Genomic DNA, 22,597 nt, shown 5'->3' with positions numbered 1-22,597 from the left:
CACAAACATCCAATTCAAACATTAATGGAAGGAAGAACTAAATGTTAAACACTCAACCAAGACCAGTTCAGTGACGGACGTAAAGATGAATGTTTCAAGGCTGTTAGTTTAAAAACCCACGTTGTGGACTCGGAGAAGGATGGAGCATGGCACATACAACAGGACCTCAGTTTCAACCAACACAGCTGATCAGGTTAGATGCCTGACATTTTGACAGCTATTAAATTTTCACACGCTGCTGACTGCGTACAATATTATTCAGAGCAGAGAACCGTTGCGGTGACACCCTTGGGTGCCCGTGGCCTCTTATTGCTGCATTTGAGAAAGCAATTTTTTTTTCAGCACTGCAAGATTATTTTAGGAGTCTAACGAAGCTGTTTACACCTGAAACACTTGAGGTGTTTCACTGATTTATTTTGTCAGTTTCCAAAATTGAAAGACTTGCGCCTTAGCCCTCATATTAGTCTATAAATTTCTAGAGCTCTGAAGTCAATTTACTATATATACTGTATATATATATATATATATATATATATATATATATATATATATATCCCTCATGGTAATTTTTCGGCTGTCTGTCTGCTCCACATCACATCTCTGCTGCAGTTGCAGTATCTTAATTTAAATCTGAAGAATACCTGAGCAGATGACTCAGCAGTTTTTGTGAAGCAGCAGTTTCTCCTCATGTACATAACAAGTCCTCATAAAAATAAAGATATATATCAGATCAGAATGAAAGATACGTTCAAACACATGCTCTTGTCGCCAGTAAGTGGGAAATGAAACTTTAGGTCTGTGTTTCTTTTTAAAATAAACTGTTTACTGTCACTGTTAAAAAGTTTTAACAAATACATGCAGCTAATGTGTTTGAAGATTTGTAAAAAAAAAAAATGCTTTGGGTGAGGGATTTGATGCGGCACGTTCTAAAAGATCTTTGCGATTCCTGTTTTCGAATCTAAATGATTGTTGAAGTTTAATTTTGGGTGCTTGCATTTGTTTTCTAGCATGTGAACGGTAAAGTTGGAGAGAGACTTCTCAGTTCATTCATCATCTGCCTAATCTTGGTTGGGTATAGTGGAAGCAACAGGTCCAGTAGGGGAAAAAAAAAACTGATTAACAAACAATCATTCATCAAATTTATTCCAAAGCTTTGGAGAACAGGCAGACCAACAGAGAGTCAATACATTACAAGTACAGAACTTATTCACGTCTTGTCCTGTGGGAGTTTCTGACTTCCTGGAATGAAAAAGGTTGTTTAGAAGAAACATCATCAGGGGGCTTGTCCCTCCTCTTGGTATCATCAGAACTGGCCAAAACCATCTTGAGTCCAGGGAAGAAAAGAAAACATTTCTCAAGATTTCGGGGGGAGAAGCATCTAGCCAGCTGGCACCAACATTCCACGAGCAGCCTTCCAAGCCATCATATCACTCACAATGACCTTAAAGTAATAAACGGATTATAAAGTTCATTATGGTAAAAGAATAGAGCATGATGCATTCTAATTTATGCACTCCCTGAACAGGAAACCCAGACCTCCCTCTCCCCAGTAACACTTCAGCTCCTCCTAAGGCATGGGTGTCCAAAGTGCGGCCTGAGGATTTTGTGCAGTCCACAGCTCCAGCTTAAAAATGGTATCATTTTGGCCAGCAAGCTTAAGAGATTGATGCAGACTTCCTGCAAATTCATTGGCAATCCTTTTTTATACACCGTACTTTTTCCTGTATAAGTCACACCTTTTTGCATAAATTTGAATGCTCTGTGACTTATACAGCGAAGCGACTTATTTATGATTCCCCCCCCCATATTTATAACTAAATTTTTGGCTGAGATCTGACAATTTCATTTATTCTGACATAGAAAATATTGAACACTACCATTTTCAGCCGCTAGAGGGCGCTCGAGTAATATGGCAAGCAAAGTGTCTCATTAATAGGTAAAAGTGGCTATTAATGAGACACTTGGCTTGTCATACCAAGCCACCTTCGTTTCGCTCCGGAACTCCTGGAGCAAACGTCAAAGCAGCTGCATTTTGCCGTGACTCCCAGTTGAAATGCTTCTGATTTGACCATCAAAGTGCATTTATTAAGGAAAAGTTCATCTGAGACACACCTTTGCTATACTTTCGAACAAACAAATAAATGTTTTTAATTGTTATTCTTGTTACATTCTTGTTAAAGTCCTCCCGTGCACGCTCCAGCGACCGCCATTTGGCATCCATTTGGTTTTTGGCACAACATCAGCCCACATTTCCGGGTTGTCAGCGGTGACATATAACAAACGCAATGCATCAGCGGTGACACATAATAGATGCAACGTATACGGCGAAGCGACATATTTATTTTTTCCCACTTTATTAGACATTTTTGGACTTGATTTCTACCAGAAAGGAGACTTTTAGATAATGATTCATAAAACTTGGATAATTTTTGCAGTTGATAAAATAATCAAGAGGGAAATTGGACATTTTTAAATGAATATAACGAGGTATCATCTGCATACGAATTGATCAACTTTATCAAACCTTTGAATCTGTTGTAGCAACTGACAGCTGGATGATTTTTCAGAACTTCAATCAGCATTTTGGTCCATCCATGACTCTAAAGGCTGATTGAACCTCTTTTTAAAGGACACTTACTCAAATTACACTTTTGTTGCAGAGAACAGGCTAAAATGAACTTAAAACAACAAACGCAGACCCAACAAATCAAATAAATCAAATCATTTTTAATAAAAATATAAGCTTAGTGTTTTTGAGGCTTTTAATGATTTGGATCTACAACAATTTAAAACTCTTTCTCCACCAACATTAGTAAACTTTTGTCCTTTCTCCAAAATGTTGTTCACGTTGGGTTAAATTCACATTTTGGTGGCCCACGAGTCTTTTCGTCTGGATGGTTCTGACCCACGAATGAAAACATTTGGACACTCCTCTCCTAAGGAATCTCAAAGTGCTTCTGATGATACATAATCCAGAGAGTTTGGGGTATTCTCCAAGCCTTCAGCAGGAGGCACCCAAGGGACATGTCTGAACCACCTCAGCTGACTCCGTTTGAGGCAGAGGAGCAGCGGCTCGACTTTGAGCTCCCCCTGTATGATGGAGCACCTCACCTCTAAGGCTGAGCCCACCCTACGAAGAATCTCGTTTCAGCTGCTTGCATCCTGGGTCTTGTTCCTTTAGCCAGCCACAACTTTTGACTATGTGTTCAGGGAACAATCAAAGAGGGGTCTGTTTTATAGGCTCTGCAGCTACAAATGATTTCCTGTGTTGACAAGTTTAACTTCAAGTTTTGCACAACTTCTTCCTGATGGAATAACATTTCAATGTACAAATACTAATGAGTGCGAAAATAGTCGGTCTAGCTTTGGGTCACAGAGTAAGCTTAACAGATGTGAGTAAATTTTGTTTTTTGTGGGTAAATAATGAGCTCCGGCAGTCAGCGTTATCAGGGAGTAGAAGTTGTTTTGCACACTAATGTTGGTGAAAACTGATGAGCAGGACAGTATATCTTCAACAGTTCTCTTCTGTTTGCTCTATTTTAGGAACAGTATGAGTGACGTCAAAATGAAAAGAAAGAACTGAAGAGGCTCTGAAAATGCATTTTGAAATAAATTTGCCTCATCTACTGATGAAATTTAAAACATTGTAAAGTGCAGCTTCACTGACCATCCTCAAGGGCAAAAAAGCAATTTTTTAAACCGTTCCCATTGTCTACACGCCGCTTCCCAGAAGCACTGCTGCGGGGAAAAAACACAGCACGGCGTGTGTGAAAAGGAAGTGGCCTTGTTGACGCTTCAGCAGGCTGTCTTTTTGAATGCCTTGTCGCACTTAGGTATTCAGTCACAACAGACGAGGAGCTGTCCTTGAGAGCACATGCTCAAAAGAGACGGTAAATGAGAGATCACAAGTTGACAGAACACGCAGCACATGGACAAACGCAGCACGTGTCCTGCTGAACACGCACAGTGCTTTGCTTTCTTTAATATGTTCAACAAAAACCTAATTGAACAAGGTTGTAACATTTTAAAAATCATAGTTCTTAACTTTATGCTGAGATATTTTTCAGCTATTTGATATTGAACTTCTCTTTTAATTCTTCCCTCCCTACAAGAACTAGTAAAAAATTTTTTTATAGATTGACAGTCTTATGATTGAGGTATATATTTAAAGGTACATTCTCTTAAAAGGATTCATATCACCTTACAAAGAGAGATTCTGTTGAAATGATATAAACAGATAATATCGTTTAAAGATTATTACTTTTATTATTTTATTAATAACCTTTATTTAATCAGGCAAATCCCACTGAGATCTCAGATGTCTTTTGCAAGAGAGGCCTGGCCTGTAGGCAGCTTAACATGCATGTTTTTGTACTGTGTGAGGAAGCCAGAGGAAACACAAGGAGAACATGCACATTCCACACAGAAAGACACGGATCTAAATCGGGGATTCAACCCAGAACCTTCTAAACCACTAAACCACTATGCTACCCAAGATATTATTTTTTTGAATGGCCTCAGATTAGAAAAAGAGAGTTTAATGAGTAGATTGATGAGCGTACAGTTAGTCCTAACAGGGCCAAGGCCAAAATGGATCATTGATGTCTTAACTTCCATCTTAAATATTTTTAACAGTTCATTTAAACGCTATTTTTCCTCATCAATCTTGTATTACACTGTTATTCCAGCAGAAATATTATGAACCTCCTGCTCAGATTAGTTAGCTCATTGAACTGGTCAGAATTAGAGATGTCACTTCTAACCCGAACCCGGAGCCCGGCCCGACCCGGATTAGGGCAGGGCCACAATGATGTGCTTAATTTGCAGGCCGGGCCAGTGTTGGGCTTTGGATTGCATCATTGCTCGGCACGGTCATTTGACCGCATGCTGACCGGCCTCAAAAGAGGTATAAAAAAAAAAGTTCAGTTAAGCTTCAGTTGGGACTATGCTGCCAGTGATCCATCAAAGCCCAAATGGACGTTCATTCAGTCGCTGCACTCAGTGGATGCGTACGGCCGACGATCCAAAAAGGTGAGATTCCAAAATATCTGACATGTCAGAGCAGGGTCCGTGTATGAATAATGCAGAATGCAGGCAGAAGCAAGGATTTAATGCACTTTGACGGCCATGAAAGGACAAACAACCCCTCAGCTATGATCTTGTGCCCCCTTAGCCGTGCGTGCCCACTGACCATTAATAACTATATAAGCAGTCAAAGCTTAATTAAAAAATGTCGGGGGGGGGGGGGGGGTCGGGTTTGGACCTGTAATTACTGTTAATTCCTTGGGTTGGCTGGTGTTCGGAAATGATGGCTACGGGCTGGGGCCGGGTCAGGTTGGACTTTTTGGGCTTGAATGCAACTTCAGTCAGAATTAAACTAATCCAGATGTTCTCGGCGGTATCAACAACAGGTAGGATATTTATTGTTCTTTTCCACAAAACGATCATATCACACCGGGCACTATTTGCCCCCCAGGTTTGTTGGCAACTTTTCCAAATAAATAAAAAGTTTAAGGCAAAGCAAATACAGTATCCACTGAAACTAAGCGCGGTGGATGTGTGAACGTCTCACTTTTGAAGTCTGATTCTTATTATGTTTCAGAAGACGTTCAAATTGTTACGTCCTCCTGGTGCGTTTAATGCAGATTGACAAATGAAGATGAATGGGCCACCATAAATTGCACTTGTGGATAAAAATCTTTAGTGTTTGTCCTTCTGTTGGACTGGTAATAAATGACCCTCATATTGTGTTATTTAGCGCCACATTCCTTTAGTATTGATTCCTGCCCGCTAACCCAGTGGGAGGCTGTCAGGACAGACACGATGCAGAAGATAACAACAGGAGGGGGAAAAAATAGATTAGTCGTTCCTCTCACATGGAGGCTTTTGAGACTAATTACATTGTGTGTGTCACTTAACAGCGTTTTGGGAGCTGAAAGCAGTGTTCAGAGCCTGAGGGTAAACTCTCATTTGGCATTCAGCTCCCTTTCGCAGCCTCCTGTGGCAGCAGGAAGCTTTGCAAAGTTTCAAACTCAGGTGGCATTTACAAAGAAGGGGCTTGGCATATTTGTTTTAACTACAAACTGTGTTTGATTCATTGGCTGCACAAACTCTGAAATATCTGAAAGGGTATTCACTGACACCAATCATTTCACTGTTTTTAAAATTATCTCAGTATGGCTGAATAGTAGCAGAGAGTGTGCATAAATAAGTGCAAGTCATATGTTGAAGTAATGGTAAGAGAAAGAACAAAAAGCTGCCTTGAGATGCTTGAAGCAAAATCAGCTGACAAGGAGTGACATCTAGTGGTAAATGAAAAACATTCCTAGTGATGCAAATGCTTTGAATTTACCTGGAATACAAGCTGAAAATATTTGTGTTTTTATTCTCAGGTCAGTATGTCAGGGATCAAAATGTTATCTGGTCATGTTTAGCTGCTAGTTGTATAGCTGAAGTGTTTAAGCAGTTATATTAGTTTAATGCTATACTGTTCTAGAGTTTACATAGTTATTTTTCTATTTTGAATTAAATGTTATGGTCACTGCTTTTCAACACTTTTAGAGTGTAGTCAGTGCTACTTTAGAATCCCATTATTTGCCAGTGATGTGGCCTAAAATAAATTTATTTTTGGACTTTATAAAATATCTAACACAGCTTGTATGATACATGGGAAATGGGGGGAGAAATGTAATTTGTTTGTTGCAGTTTTGTATGCTCCAGTGGCACCTCAGCAGTCCTTATCAAATTACTGACATTAAAAATGTGTTCAAAATGCACACAATCTTTACTGAGGCAATTTTAACAACTCAAGACACAGCAACTAAAATCCTCAGATTATGCCAAAATGACAACCCCCCCCCCCCCCCCCACACACACACACACACAAAAAAAGAACTAAAACACCTACAAGTATTTAAAATATCATCTAAGCGTATTTGATTTTATAGGTAGTCTTAAAGCTTATTTTCAGTATAGTTCTTTGTAAAATCAATTTAAGATCTTTAAATATTTTAAATAAAAAAAAGCAATGTCTGTATGGTTGGTGGGCTCAGGCTCCATCAAGCTCAATGAGTTGGCATTGTTTTAATGTTGCTTTTAACAAAAAGTAGTTTATTTAAGTGTACTACGAGTATACTTATTTTTCACTAAAAATGAGGAAGTGTACTTCAAGTTTACTTTTTATAAACTTTATTTGATGTACTTAAAAATAGTATAGTAAAGTATACTTGGCTAATACTGAAAAGTATAAAGAGAAGTCTAAGACTAAGTACATTAATACTAAGCCTTACCATAAACTTATACTTTAATACTGAAGCTTACACTTGTACTTTTTACTTTAGTATATGCTACTCTTTATTTCTTTTTTATTTTTATTGTATTTTATATTTTCTTTATTATATTTTATTACTCTTTATTTCTCTTAATTCATAAAAGTATACTTAAAGTATACTTAAATAAACTGCAATGTGGACTAGAAGTATATAACTAATGGAATGGCAGTATAGAGAAAAGTATAATTGTGATATACTATAAATGTACTTCAGCAAACTAAAATGTGACCCACAAGTATATACGTAGAACACTAGTAGTGTATTTGAATGTATAATTTGGTAAACTTAAAAAAGACCTTACAACAGTATACTTGAAGTATACTTTTTATAAACTAAAAATGTCCCAATTTAGTCCTAACAAGTATTAAATCAGTATACTTTCTAGTACACTACAAGTACATGGTGTGTAGTATACTTGATATACTTATACTTAAAGTATACTTGCAAAATTTAACTTAAAATGTACTACTTTTTGTTAAGGGAACATTTAAGGAGGGCAAAATCAAGCTAGATAAATACAAAATGTAAAATTGTACAATATGTATACACTCAACAGATGCAACTCCACGTTATTTAATCAGGCTTCCTTTATTGCCAATTTAATGTCTGTTATGCATAAATTACCTACAGGGGGCGCTCGTGTCCAGTGGTTAATCTATTTTTCTTCCTTTCCACCTGCATGAGGTACATTTAAAGAATATTAAAGCGATGTGTTGAAAATAAACGCTTTATACACTGATAAATCTCGACTGAAGCATGAAAAATAAGTGAAACAGACATAAAATAGTTCAAAACCCATTAGATGACAGGTGTTTGGGATAAAAACTTCTTCTTCGTTGACTTTTTTTTGTTGTAGTTTTAACAGCTGTCTGTTTCTTCTCTTTTGAATAAACTTTATTGACTCGACTCCCAGGACAACAGAAAGGAGCCATAAAACGGTTAAAATATGCAATACCTCCCTCCACCGGTCTCCACCCCTTCGGTGAACTAACCACCTACAACAAGTTTGACAGCACAGCCTTTTAGCGCTGAGCAGCAGTGGCAGCAGTTAACTGGACTTTTCTATCAGTTTTTCTTGTTTTTTCTCCATTTTCGTTTCATCATTTTTGTTGCTAGCAGGATGCGCGCGAGCCGCGTCTCCTGCTAGCTATGAGGGACTTTAAATGCCCGTAGATTTCGGTCACTTCTCCCACTTGGAATAGCTTTTTCTGTATCTTGTTTGCGTTGCTTCTGTAAATTATTATATATACGTCAAATAGTTTTTATTTTGCCTGGCGTCGAGTGGAAGCTATAAACATGTCGAAGAGCACGGAGGAGGTGAACAAGCTCACTGAAAGTACATACAAGGTGAGTTCTTGTTTTTTTTTTAGATGGGAAGCTGGAAACACAACAGGTGCGACCAAGACAGGAGAGGTAGGGGCATGTGGGGGAAGCAAATTCCTCCGTACACCCCATGTGGACAGACACTGACTTCCAGGTGTTACCGTTTAGTCTCATCACTTTTCATCATCTCGACTTCACTGATGATGGCGATTCAACATGGCAGCTTACATAGATGATGGTAAATGTCATGTAGGCTTAAAAGGAAGCATTTAAGTAGTTCAGTGTTTAAACTGTTTTCCAACAGGTTTGTCTTGAGTTCACCCAGTTGGCTTTATAATAGAGCTGAAGGAAATAGCCCCACCCTGAGCCTAATGGCATCATTTAAACTTCCCTGGTTGAACTTGAGCATGAGTGACTTAAGTTTTTTTAATTAAATGTGGCTCACTCATTTGCATGTTCATCTCTTAAATTACCTGATGGAGGGAAACGACGACCCACCAGCTTCTCCTAATCCCATGTTTCTTAAACTCAGCATGCTTCTTCTCCACAAGTAGCAGTGGGATGATTTTTATTTACAAAAAGGAGATTTAAGGCTTTTCTCACAAGCATTTAGCCCTTTCGAGAAGCTCTTTATTTGCCTGCCTCCTTTTTAAATCAGCCCCCACAGTTCATTGGAGTGTTGAAATGCAGGAAAAAGACTCCAGGTTTAATAATTCAGTTGGCTGTGTGTTTTGTGTGGTAAGATTATACAGCAAGCTCCTCAGCAGCCGTCACCTCTTGCTCACAGCTGTATAAGAGTTACCACAATGTTTGCAGTAATGGATAGAAGTGGGAAGAGCTGCCTTAATAAAACTGTGAACACTTGGCAAGACCACTCCTGTTTCTGAGCTCAAATGGGTTGATGGGTGTCAGATTTAGTGACACCATTATTTAGGGAGTCACTGCTGGGTTTCTGACATTTGTCATGACATGTCTGTAGTTTCAATGCCAATCATTGACTTTAAGGCCTAAATCAGATCCAGGAGATCATTACACAACTTGTAAAACTTAATTTTAGCTTAAAAGTTAGATTTTTAACACAATCACCACAGGTTAGACAGGACTGGACAGAATGGGGAAACAAATAATGTAATTTTAAGATAAGTAATTGTAAAATTAATGCTAAAACATACAAGAACTTTCTTTTTTCAAAGCTGTTTATTAATGGGGGAGGGAGAAGAGAAATTTTAGTGTTTTTTTTTTTTAATTTATTTACTCTTGATTTTTTGCTTCCCCATTTTTTAGTTGTTCGTTTTGCTCTGCTCCATCATTCATCAGTACAGGTAGAATATAAATAATGCTACATATATGGCATTTGCAATCAGTCTTAGTCAATGTCATGCTGTGGCATAAAAATAAAATGGTTCAACAGATTTGAAGACATTAAATCAAAGTTTTTGTAATCTGCGCTAATGGATCCAGCTTACCTTTCTTTGGTAAAATCACACAAGCCAAACGGTGACTTCATGTTTCTTTAATGCACATTTTTAAAAGAAAATTAAGCAAACTTTTAACCAAAGATTTGGATTATTAAAAGAAACTTGAGTTAGATTGTCAAATTATTAAAATGTGTTTTAAGCAACCAATTGGATTGGAGGATATAATAAGTAAAACTTGGATAGAATATAGTATTAAAGCCACAGAAGAAACTTTTTTGTCTTTTTGTATTCTCAGAATAAAAACTCACAACAGAGAGCTATAGACATATTATCCAGGTGAATGAATAATCATAAAACCAGTCTGAGTTTACCACTATTTTCAACCGTCTGTGTTTGTGAAAACTTTTTGCTTTTAATTTATACTGTTGTTCAGTCATTGTTCCTTTTATTGTATTTCAGTGTCTGCGTTGAAAATGATAAGATAGAACTTTATTGATCCCGCAGGAAAGTGTTGAAATCCATCGGGTTTCAGGGTACCGGTAACTGGGTTATTTTTTCCCACATTACTTTGGTCTGATGGTCACACTCTGCCTCTTTTATCTCAAACCAGAATGTAATGGATCAATTCAACCCTGGACTGAGGAACCTGGTCAACTTGGGAAAGAGCTATGAGAAAGCTGTTAGTGGTGAGTTTTCTTTGGCCATGCTAATAAACATTTGCAGCCCCACAAAATGGCTAACTGAGAATTTAAGGGTGTACTGGGATTGGTGGATATTTTACAGATAATTTTATGTAATTCTGTGGTTTTTAACAGACATCAGACTGTTTTTCTTTAAACCTTCATGACCATTGTACCATTTTCCCAGCAATGTCCATGGCAGGAAAGCTGTATTTTGATGCACTGTCAAAGATTGGGGAGAATGCTGCAATGTCTCCAGTCTCCAAAGAGTTAGGTAAGTTTCAATGTATTTTTGCTGTAATACACTTCAGGACTCCTTTTTCTTAGAGGCATTTTAACCTTTTTCAAAAGTCTTAGAAATACTCCAAAACGTGTCAAAGAAGCTTGCTTATTTTCTCCTTTTTAAATATTTTTGAAGATGGGGTGGGTGGGCTTTGCTTCAGGCATAATGCAACAATAAAGGCCACATATACTGTACCTTGCAGTGTTGACATTATTGATTTTTTTTTTTTTTTTTAGGTCATGCACATGTAACTCGACTGTTATGTTGGCAGTTGACAATCTTTAAAGGAGTTGAAAACGCCTCAGAAAACTTAAGATGCACAGTGTTTAAACGCTAAACACAAAGCTGCTTTCTCTCAGGCTGAAAACTGAAAAAGAAACTCAATCTGTTCAAGTTACTTCACTTGTTCTTTAACTTAAAGTGGGTAAATGTGGAGTTTCTATTTTTAGTATTTTCCAGGTCTGGATAGCAAATAAAACTTGAGTTTGGAATTGGAGACGTAATTTTGATTTTCACAAGGTTCTCTGTAGCCGCCCTGTAAAATATACATATAAATATCCATCAGAGGAGCTCTGAAAACACACTTTACATGTGGAGTTAACAGAGATCCATTTTACTTTATTTTATCATCAATAGGATGTGCATTCTGCAGATACACAACTCAGTAGAAATACTTATTTATTCCTCATAATGCTCGTTTCTGTATTTCTGAGTGTCTGTGATACATTTGGGAATACTATGGCTCAGAGTTTGTTTAGTCCTCTGCTTGTTCATTTGTGGTCCGAAGATGTCTCATATCCTAACTCGCCGTCACAAGTGGCCCACTTTGATTTAACCACTGTATGCCTCTGCTCCCTTGGTGATTAGTAGCAAAACTGCTAATTAAATTCAGCTGCGTGATGGGACCGAGCCACCTGTTGCATGGTGCCAGTTTCCTGGCACAGGTTACTTTTTTTGGATGGACTGCCTTTACCCAACATGTGTTGACTTGACAGGTGGCTGTACAAATGGACAGTTTTCTCCCCTTGTGGAAACTCTTATTTTTTTATTACATTAGTTTGTAAATGGCTTTTATTTTGTATAATATACATTATTTTATGTCCATACTTGGATTTGTTTGTTTAATCTTCCCACATTGTTTTTTTGTAAAAGATAAATAGATGCTAAACATAGCACTTGCAGCGGGTCAAGAACTGATTAATTTATCACACTGGGCTCACCAAGGCTGTCGAGCTGAACAAGGTCTACGTCGACAGCTGCTGACTACGTTGCTCAGGTCTAGAGTTAGATGTTTGGTCTCAAAGTGCAACATCTTTCTGTGCTGTTACTTTGCTCTAGCTGCTTCCAAAAATAAACTCTGTCAAACACAGGATCAGGATCAATTTGAACGGATCTTCGTCTGGGTTTTAGGCATACATTCCTACAGGAGTGGCTGACAGGACAGAAGTTAGAACTGAAAATAATGTATTTTAAAGCCGATATCTCCCCGGACTGCTGCCACTGTTGGAGTTTTGGTTGGTAACAAGATTTGCAGGAAAAAAATGCAAAAAAAATATTTCCTACATTTAGTCCCTACAATTAAAATGTAATCTCTTGGAGTAAACCCTTAATGGCAAATTTGGATCCTTTTAATAATATATAAAAAAAATAATAATAACATCATGGTTAGATGTGGATACTCAGTCTTTTGTCTCAGGTGTTTTCTGCTATAAGGAGAGCACCCATCACGTGTTAACAGTGCATCCAGAAAATATTCAGTGTTTCACTTTTTCCACATTTACACAGTTACAGCTTTATTCCAAACTGTATTAAATTGCTCTTTCCTCAAAATACCCCATTATGACAATGCAAAAGAGATTTTTGAAAATGTATTTAAAATAGAAAATTAAGAAACCACATTTACGCAAGTATTCACAGCATTTGCTTCATACTTTTGTTGATCCAACTTTGGCAGCAATTACAGCCTCAAGTCTTTTTGAATATGATGTCACAAACTTAGCAACCTGTCTTTAGTCACTTTGTCCCATTCTTCTTTGCAGTAATTCTCAAGCTCCATCAGGTTGGATGGGAGACATCTGTGTATAGCCATTTTCAGATATCTCCAGAGATGTTCAATCAGATTTAAATCTGGACTCTGGCTTGGACACTCCAGGACATTCACATAGTGGTCCTGAAGCGCTCCTTTGAGATTTTGGCCACGTGCTTTGGGTCGTTGTCCTGCTGAAAAATGAACAGTCGCCCCAGTCTGAAGTCAAGAGCGCTCAGGAGCAGCTTTTCATCCAGGATGTATTTGTACATGGATGCTAGTCTCTAGTATAGAGACAAGACTAGACTTGTTGATTGTCTTTATTCATCTTTTCCTCTATCCTGACTAGTCTGCCAGTTCCTGCTGCTGAAAAACATCCCCATAGCATGATGCTGCCACCACTATGCTTCACTGTAGGGATGTATTGGCCTGGTGATGAGCGGTGCCTGGTTTCCTCCAAACATGAGGCCTGGCATTCACACCAATGAGTCCAATCTTTGTCTCATCAGACCAGAGGATTTTGTTTTTCATGGTCTGAGAGTCCTTCAGGAGCCTTTTGGCAAACTTCAAATGTGCCTTTTATTAAGTAGTGGTTTTCGTCTGGCCACTCTACCATAAAGCCCAATTGGTGGATTGCTGCAGAGATGGTGGTTCTTCTGGAAGGTTCTCCTCTCTCCACAGAGGAACGCTGGAGCTCTGACAGAGGGATCATCAGGTTCTTGATCACCTCCCTGACTAAGGCCCTTCTCCCCCGATCGCTCAGTTTAGATGGCTGGCCAGCTCTAGGTAGAGTCCTGGCGGTTCCAAACTCCTTCCATTTATGAGTGATGAGGTCAATGGGCTCACTGGGACTTTTTTTAAAGGAGCAGATTTTTTTTTCTGTATTCTTCCCCAGATGTGTTCTTTGACACAATCCTGTCTGAGATTTACAGACAATTCCTTTTGACTTCCTGCTTGGTGTTTGTGCTCTGATATGCACTGTCAACTGTGGGACCTTCTGTAGGCAGGTGTGTGTCTTTCCAAATCAAGTCCAGTCAACTGAATTTACCACAGGTGGACTCCATGTAACTTGTAGAAACATCTCCAGGATCATCAGTGGGAACAGGATGCATCGGAGCTCAATTTAGAGCTTTATGGCAAAGGCTGTGAATACTTAGGTAAATGGGAATTCTTAGTTTTCTGTTTTTAATAAATTTTCAAATATCGCAAATCTTTTTTTGTCATAATTTGCGTGTAGAATTTTGAGGAAAAATATTCATTTAATCTAATTTGGAAAAAGGCTGTGACATAACAAAATGTGGAAAAAGTGAAGCGCTGTGAATACGGTGCACTTTAAATACAGGTCTTTAGCGATGTAGAATAAAAGTCTGCAACTGTTTTTGAGAGAAAATTTGTCACAAATTTTTGGATGTTTGACATTTAAGCAACAAGTCTGCAAGCCTCTGACTTTCACTCTGAAAAATAAATTGTATTCATTTTTCTCATTTTCACCTGCTCTAATGCCGCTTTGAGTTTATTTATAGATAAATAAATTCCTTGAGATGAGCTACGACTGACATGCAGATTTAAGAAGGAAAAATAATGTTCAGATTGAGTCAGCCTCACCTCTGACATGTGGCTATACTCAGTTACCCTCTAATCGCAGTGAGTGACACAGATACAAAGAGAGACGTTGTCCTCTGACACATCAGTTCAGCCTGTGTCATTGCGGTGGGTAGGTGATGATTAAACACACCAAAACTCCTTCTAAGATAATCAAATGAGCCCCACCTTAAAACCACATGGCCTGTAATGGTGACATGATGTCGTCAGGATCTCAGGACTGGTCTTCACGTTGTCATTTAGAAATAAGCTTATGGATGTAGAGCAGCTGCCCGCTCAGAAACCTGAGCTCCACTGACGTGTTGCCAGAAACCAGATACTCTTGAGACATTATAGGACCTCTCCTTTTAATTCCTTCATTCCACTTCCTCCTTCATAGTTTACATCTCCTTTTCTTGAAATATTTAAGCACTGGCATCAATTAGGAGGCAAAAATAAAAAGCATAGTTTAGATGCGGGGTTCTGTGGAACCCTACCTTACCTTTTTATATGTTGTACCTGCTGTTATCAGGTTGTCTGAGCGAAGCAAAGACCAAAAAAAAAAAAACCTCTGATCTCAAGTGTCTCAGCAGTTCATGCAAACATTATATTCTGTTTTGCATTGCTTGGTTAGTTACAGAGAACTTTATGGTTTTATATTATTTGTAAGTGCAAATTATGGCAGCAGCAGCTAGCTGTACATTTTCCTCTTCAGTATGGAGCCTTTCCTGAGAATTTATATATTTTCTCACAGAATAGCTGTATAATGTAAAACTGACAGGTATGTGAAGGTTTTTAAAAAGGGTTTTTGGGATTAAATTTGTGAGATTGAAGTTGTTTAAGAACCGCAGCAACACTCTGCTCTTGGCCTGACTCAGACTAGCTGTTGCATCGTCAGTCTGGTCAAAATTAAACTCCATTTGTTGAAATCGAGTTCAATTAAAGAGCTCTAATGGCTATATTTAATGTTCATTATTATTCCACAGAACATCATTCCAAAAAAATGTAAACCATCTTTTTAAAATGAATATGTTTCTCTTGAAACTGGAAACAAATATCTGCTGTCCCTAAAGAGGTACTGCATAACAAAAGTTAAAGTCCCAGAGTAAAAAAAAAATAAAAATAAAAAAAGTCTTTTTTTTTTTAATTTCCCGTGAGATAACCATGAATAGTTTCAGTCTCTTCTTGAAAACTGATCTTATCTGTTTCTCTTTTTACAGTGAAAACATTTTTAGACTCAAAACCCATTGTTTAGTGTTCCAATGGGAATAGTCTCGGTGTACATAACCCAAGCATGTTTGCATAGTGTTGGGTAGCGCTCACTGATGATGGGATTTATTTAATCTTTATTTAAAAAGTGTGGAAGAATTGTGGAATGTTTTTGTATATTTATTGTCAATTCATATCAGCTTAAAGGGAAGAGAATAATCTGTATTTATTTTAAAGTGCAGTTTATTCAAAGCATGGCAAGTTAGTGGCTTTCTACACATCTATGCCCACAAACGCATGAGATGCATTTCTCGGAAGCTCATGAAATATGAACGATGGATGATTCTCTTTCAGGATGAGTGTTGATTTGAGGAAAAGAAAACTGATAGACGTCATTAAGTTTAGTTCATTCTGAAAAACACGAGCTTCTGTCTCTCACTCGGTGAATTAACTGGATCCTTGAAGTTTGAAGTTCCATGAGAAGCATCATGAGAAGTTCTGTTGTTACATTCAGCCTTATGGAGGTGAACTGCACAGAGCTCTGAGTCTGGCCTCATTTACAGCCTGGGTGGACAAACAGGGCTGCAGGCAGCATGTCTGCGTTGTGTGTGTTTATCTCTGTGTGCTTTGTTGGCTAATAGTGGTGGGTTACTTTTGGCGTGCCCTCGTCTTGATGGGTTTTTACTCTCTACTTGCTCATTGGAGCTGCACCTTACCCGGCAACTATTTGTACATTTGAATAATTGAATGATTTTATTTGGTCATATCAGAAATACTTTCAAATCATACAAATAAATAATTAATTAAATCTTATTTGACGAAAAGGTATAGGAAGAAGCTAAATGCTTATTCTGCCTCTCCTTTCAAGTTCTCATGGATTCCCCAGAACACAAAAAACATGAACAAAAGAAAAGCAGAACATCAATATTCAATGTACAATACAATAATAATGTCCACCTATTTACACTTATTTATATACATATAAATATAAATCATTACTATTTTTAATATTACTATTATTGTTACAAGTATTAAATTTCCATGTATTACTATTATATTATAATCTACAATTATCAACTTTTATTACTATTGGCCTTTAATTCTTCATTAGCTTCCATTTTAATTTATTTCAAAACCTTGAGAGCCACTAATTTATTAGCCAGTTGCTTTTTAGTCGCCTACATGTTTCAGATCATAAAAGTTTATATTAAAGATGATGTGAGTAAATATAAAAGGAAGTTTTTAATTAATTTTTTTATTAAGGAAAATTATCCAAATCAACTTTGCTCTATGTAAAAAGTAATGACCCTCTAAACGTAGGTGCTGTGCCACCCTTGGCAATCAATCATTTAACTGTTGATGAGTGTTTCTGTGGAGGAATGTTGCTGCTCTGCTGCAGAACCCAAACGAGTTTAAGGTCGTGTTCTGACGACCGGTCGTTCTCCAAGATTCTCTGGTAGAGAGCAGAACTCATGGTTCCATCATTTACAGAAAGTGGTTCAGGTACCAAAGCAGCCCCAGACCATGACTCTACCACCACCATGTTTGACTGCTGGTAGGACGTTTTTTCTAAAATCCAGTGTTAGTTTTACACCAGATGTAACGGGTCGCACACCGTCCAAAATGTTCCACTTTTGTCCCGTTTTGGGGAAAGTCACTGTTTTGTTTTTTTGGTTGATATCAATCAACCTTTATTTATACAGGTAAATCCCATTGAGCCTCGAGGACTCATTTACAAGAGAGACCTGATTTCAACAAAGAAAGATGACAACAATGGACAACAGCAACAACAATAAACAGTTATAAAAAAGCATACTACAGTGTTTTTTTTTTTTTTTTTTTTTTTTTTTTTTTTTAACAAATAGGATGGCTAAAAGGAAAAGGTAACAAAACAAAAAACAGCTAGATTCCAAGACAAATGTAGAAAACTAACAACAGGAACATGTCAGCATTGGACCCTGCCAGGAGTCCAACAGATTCTTAAAGACACTTAGAGAGGTCAAGGTCGAGAGCTTCAAATCTTTTTGTAAGATATTCCAGGAAACGGGAGCGGAATAGGCGAAGGCCCTTTTGCCTAGTTCAATCCTCACTGAGGGAACACTGCAGGTAATAATGTCCTGAGAGTGTACGCTGTAACTGCACTCACGCAGAGACATGTAGGAGGAGATGTATGAAGGCAACAGACCAAGAAGTGATTTAAAGATGAAAATATACCAGTGAGAGAGTCTGCGTGAAGTTAATGATGTCCAGTTAACCAGTGAATACAGGGTGCAGTGGTGGGTACGATAATCACAGCCAGTTATGAATCTTAGTGCACCATGATAGACAGCATCCAACATCTGCAGGGTGCTTGTAGGAGCGTTCATGTAAATAATGTCACCATAATCAATGGAGGGAAGGAAAGTCACAGATACAAGGCGTTTTCTAGCATTCAGGGTTAAACAGGATTTGTTTCTGAAAAAGATGTGAGGCGAGCCTTCGTGTCGTCTCTGCTCAGCAGGTTTTGACATTAGAACTCTGCCATGGAGGCCATTTTATTCTTCTTGTCTAGTTCTTATTGTTGCATCATGAACTTTGATCCTAACTGAGGCATTGAGGCCTGCAGGGCTTCAGATGTCCTGGGTTCTTTTGGAACCTCCTTTGTTGTGTTCTGGGAGTATTTTGGCTCGGCTGACAGCTCCTGGGACGGTTCTCCACTGTTCCACGTTTCACCGTTTGTGGATAATAGCTCTATTTAGGTGATTTCTTGATTCTACATGTCTGGCAGTAATCGAGCCTGGGTGTGGCTGGTGAAACTGATGGGGGGGTGAAAGTAGGGGCAGTTGTTGTTGTTTCACACAGGGCCAGACCTTCACTTCCTCTCGGACCCAGTCTTTGCTTCCCTGTCAGCTTTTCCCCCTCTGCTCTTTTAAAAACACAGATTTACTGGAATAAGCTTGCTGTCTTTTTCCTGCCACTCTGTATGATGTGTGACAGCCAGTCTCACCACAAGGCAAGGTGTGGTAGGGAAGGGCAGTGTTTACATACTGACAAATGTACAGCTCATACCGATACATCCGCTTGACAAAGATTAATATTAAGTAAGGAAAGCTGAACATTTTTTTTCCTCTTAAACCCCACAGTTTGTTTTAGTTGTCTTTTTTTTTTTTATCCTCTCTGAGTAAATGACAATAACCAAACAAATGGTTTCCTTCTGTGATGGTTCAACTCCACAGTGTATCTCACTAATGGTAGCTGTTTGTTCTACTATATTTACACAGTGGAGAAATCAGTGTTTAAAAATGATCAAGGTTACAGCCTAACAGCTCTCGGTACAGCTGGGCTGTTGGCTGCTGCTACAAGACAAAAGCTCAGAACGAGAAAAAGATGCTGTCTCGAGCTTATGTTGGAATGGTATGCAGCCAAGTTTTATATCTAATACAACAATAATGCTTTATTAGGTTTATGCTCATCTGGATTCTTATGGGGGCACAGAAATCGTTTTATGACGGGGTAGCTCAAATCTTTTGAAGGGGAGTTTTGTGTGAAGGTTTTGAAAAATGCTTATGTTATATAAAGCTCTTTGATTGATCTCAGTTTGGAGACGTCTTTTATTTATTTTCTTTTTTTTTTATATATAAACTGAATTTAATTATTTTCCTGATCAATTTGAGGAGCTAATGGCTAGTCTGAGGGGGAACTAAAACTAAAATGAATTGCTGCCTTTCAAAGCAACTCCTGCTTAAAACAAAATCATAGACTCATGCAAACACTGTTTCATAAACATTTCCACTGCCTTCAGTTTTACATCACTCAATTATTGTCAGAAATATTATGATTTTTATGTTGGGAGAGCTGCTGCTCGCTACTGACACCACCATTTCCACTTTCAAATCACATAATTCTTTTTAAATAACCACATTTTGCAAAACTGATGGCAATGAGCTGTTAGCCTGTTGTTCTGGTTTGAATTTAACCTTTTCTTTTCCCCCAAACTCAAGCCGTTCAAAGTACTATCTGCAACAGGTGAGATATTAATTATTCATAATGTTCTACAGAACCTTAACTCAAAATATCTGTGCTGTCTCTTTAACTTTTTCTTTAAAACAATAGCCATCTGTATTAAAATAAAAGGGTTGGGTTACTTTGTTGCTTCAGGCAAAAGAACAGTAATGGAAAATCAATAAAATGATCCTTCATTTAGACCAAAACAAAACTATCGTTGGCAGAGACGCATTGTTTACACACACGCACACACACAGAGAGAGGCCTATTCAATCTGTGAGCTACAATGACCAGAATACAGACCATCTGCCAGTTTAAAAACAGACACAAGTCATGTGAAGGCTGTCTGGCTCAGGGTAGAGATGCTACTTTTAGTATCACATAATGCCACAAAGTTAGGATGCTCACCGTTTACCTTCCCAAGTCCTGAAAAATAAACCTAAAAATTACAAAAAAACAGACTCCCTGAATAAGGACAACAATCTCAAGTTGGATATAATGCATATTGTGATGCATAAAATATTAAATTGCAGGGTCTCAGAAGGATAAAATTCAAATTATATAAAAATGATGTAAGAAGGAAAAATCTCCGTCCTAAACCTTAACAAATTGGTATTCAGTGTGTAAAGTGAAAGGAGAAAAGACTGCTTTAACATTTGCCTAAATATGTGTTTTGATATTGTGTGACTGTTGTAGCTGTGTTTAATGTAGGTTTGGCTTAATGATGTATGTAGTTTTTTGACACCCCACAACTTGTAAAGTGTCAAACACCCAAAACTTTAAATTAATTCAGCGTAATCATATCTTCCAGTTGTGTTTTATATTGCAACTTTTAATTTGAAAGGTAAGGAGTAAATTCTTAATGCTGGAAGATAAGTATGAGCATGAGTCCTAACTCATTCCGGCTGCTTGCGTGTCCTTTATTCCTATTTATAAGAACTGTGTCAGTCAAAGACTCTTAATTCTTTAAAATATTTGATTAGATCAGTTAAAAATAATTTTCCTTTGAGATTAATAAAGTATTTTTGAATTTGAATTTAACATGACGTGAGGGATTTATTTTCTTTGGCCCTCATAATCCTAATTTGATTGCTACCAAGGCTCAAACTTGTTGCAGCGTTTTTGTAGCTTATTTTTTCCAGTTATGACCCAAGAAGCAGGTGGTCAAGTTTTTCTGGTTGAGGCACATGTTTATTTCCTTTTCTGGCCGGTGATAAGCATCTTTGTAAAGTCAGTAGCTGGTGATGTAATTCTGCTGAATAATGCCACTCGTTAAACTAAATTACACATGAATTAAATTACACATTAAATTGTGCTCATTGTCTCATACATATGTTCATTGTTGTAAAATAACTTTTAATAACCTTCATGCAGCCTGCGGTGCAGAGAAGATTGAAAGGAAAAGCAAACAGCATACAATCAGATTACAGCTCGCCTGTCTCTCCTGCCATTAACCTCTCTGTATTTTCTCTCTCCCGCCCTTGTTGTTTTCATCGTGCAGGTGCAGTACTGATGGAAGTCTCAGAGGTCCATAGGTCGGTTCAACTTGAACTCGAGGAAAATGTAAGTGATACAAATGTTTTAAGGCTCACTTATGTATCCTCTGTAAATTACTGCCATCTGTGAGTATGTTGCATAACAATTTCTTTCCACACAACGACAAACTAAAGCTCAGTTGACGAAGCACCAATTAGTTGCTGACTCAATCCAACGATAGTCCTCCCTCTCCTTTTTCTACTCCTATAATAAACACCTCGCCTCCTTCCCCACCTACATCCTTTACAGAAGCTTCAAGAAATATATATTCAAATTTGGATGGACACACGCGTGCCAATTTTTTTTCCCTTGCTGAGAACAAGGGCAAGTCTAAACAAGCCTTTAAAAACCTCAGCTGGAGGAGCTGCATTGAGATTCATTAAAGCTGCTTTCATACATGCACCACTTTCCATTGATCAGGTGGTAACTAAAGGTGCTTATGTAACGCCTGATTCAACGCCTGGTGGGTTTTTGTGACGCAACGTTACAAGTTTGAATCCAAAAACATAAGCGGAATACTTTAAAACCAGTCTGAGATGCTTCAGTAAGATTCAGTACTTTACAGTCAGTTGTTCCCAAATTTGTGGTCAGGAACACTTTATGGGTCGCAAAACACCAAGGAGGGGGTCTACAGATATCATATTAATTAAAAAATAACCAACATTTTTAGATTTAACTCCGACAAAGAGAGAAAACGGTTATAATAAATTCAAAATGTGCTGTTAGACAAGACTCATTGTTAAATGGATTATTAGCAACATTTGTATACCTTAGTTTATCTCTGCAACTTTTGTTTTGTGGTTAAAAAGCAGGAAGTTTTGGGAACCACTGATAGATTTATTCAAGTGGTACTCTGGATTGTTGATAAATAATTACTATCTTACTTGTTGTAGATAGATCATTGAATCTCTGTTTGGGGGGGAAAAAAAAGTTATTTAATTCTGACTAGATTGACAGCCTCCCTAGGGAGATGCTTCGGGCATGTCTGACTGGGAGGAGACCCCGGGGTAGACCCAGGACACGCTCGAGAGACTACGTCTCTCGGTTGGCCTGGGAACGCCTTGGGATCCTCCCAGAAGAGCTGGAAGAGGTGGCTGTGGAAAGAGATGTCTGGGCCTCCCTGCTCAAGCTGCTGCCCCTGCGACCCAACTTCCGAGCAAGTGGAAAATGATGGATGGCTGGATGGATGGATGGATGGATGGATGGATGGATGGATGGATGGATGG

The 22,597-nt window shown here is 38.1% G+C and overlaps 3 protein-coding genes across 4 annotated transcripts in view; all 3 read left to right on the top strand.

The window, feature by feature from the left end:
- The window catches only part of LOC119421599 (septin-9), a 916,196-nt gene that overhangs the window by 463,988 nt on the left and 429,611 nt on the right, over positions 1-22,597 (top strand). The gene's annotated exons all lie outside the window — the stretch shown is intronic.
- pvalb5 (parvalbumin 5) overlaps positions 1-22,597 on the top strand; it is a 571,007-nt gene that overhangs the window by 463,988 nt on the left and 84,422 nt on the right. The gene's annotated exons all lie outside the window — the stretch shown is intronic.
- LOC119421600 (brain-specific angiogenesis inhibitor 1-associated protein 2-like protein 1) overlaps positions 8,528-22,597 on the top strand; it is a 33,953-nt gene continuing 19,883 nt past the window's right edge. The window contains exons 1-4 of the mRNA XM_037688945.1: positions 8,528-8,678; positions 10,683-10,758; positions 10,940-11,026; positions 21,337-21,398. Coding sequence (XP_037544873.1) covers positions 8,628-8,678; positions 10,683-10,758; positions 10,940-11,026; positions 21,337-21,398 — 276 coding nt within the window. The 5' untranslated portion in view covers positions 8,528-8,627. The remainder of the gene's footprint in view (positions 8,679-10,682; positions 10,759-10,939; positions 11,027-21,336; positions 21,399-22,597) is intronic.

The sequence above is a fragment of the Nematolebias whitei genome, chromosome 15, assembly GCF_014905685.2.
Source record: "Nematolebias whitei isolate Nwh7 chromosome 15, NemWhi1, whole genome shotgun sequence".
NCBI lineage: Eukaryota > Metazoa > Chordata > Actinopteri > Cyprinodontiformes > Rivulidae > Nematolebias > Nematolebias whitei.
The sequence above is the reverse complement of the archived record's forward strand: the minus strand, read 5'-3'. Positions and strand labels throughout refer to the sequence as shown.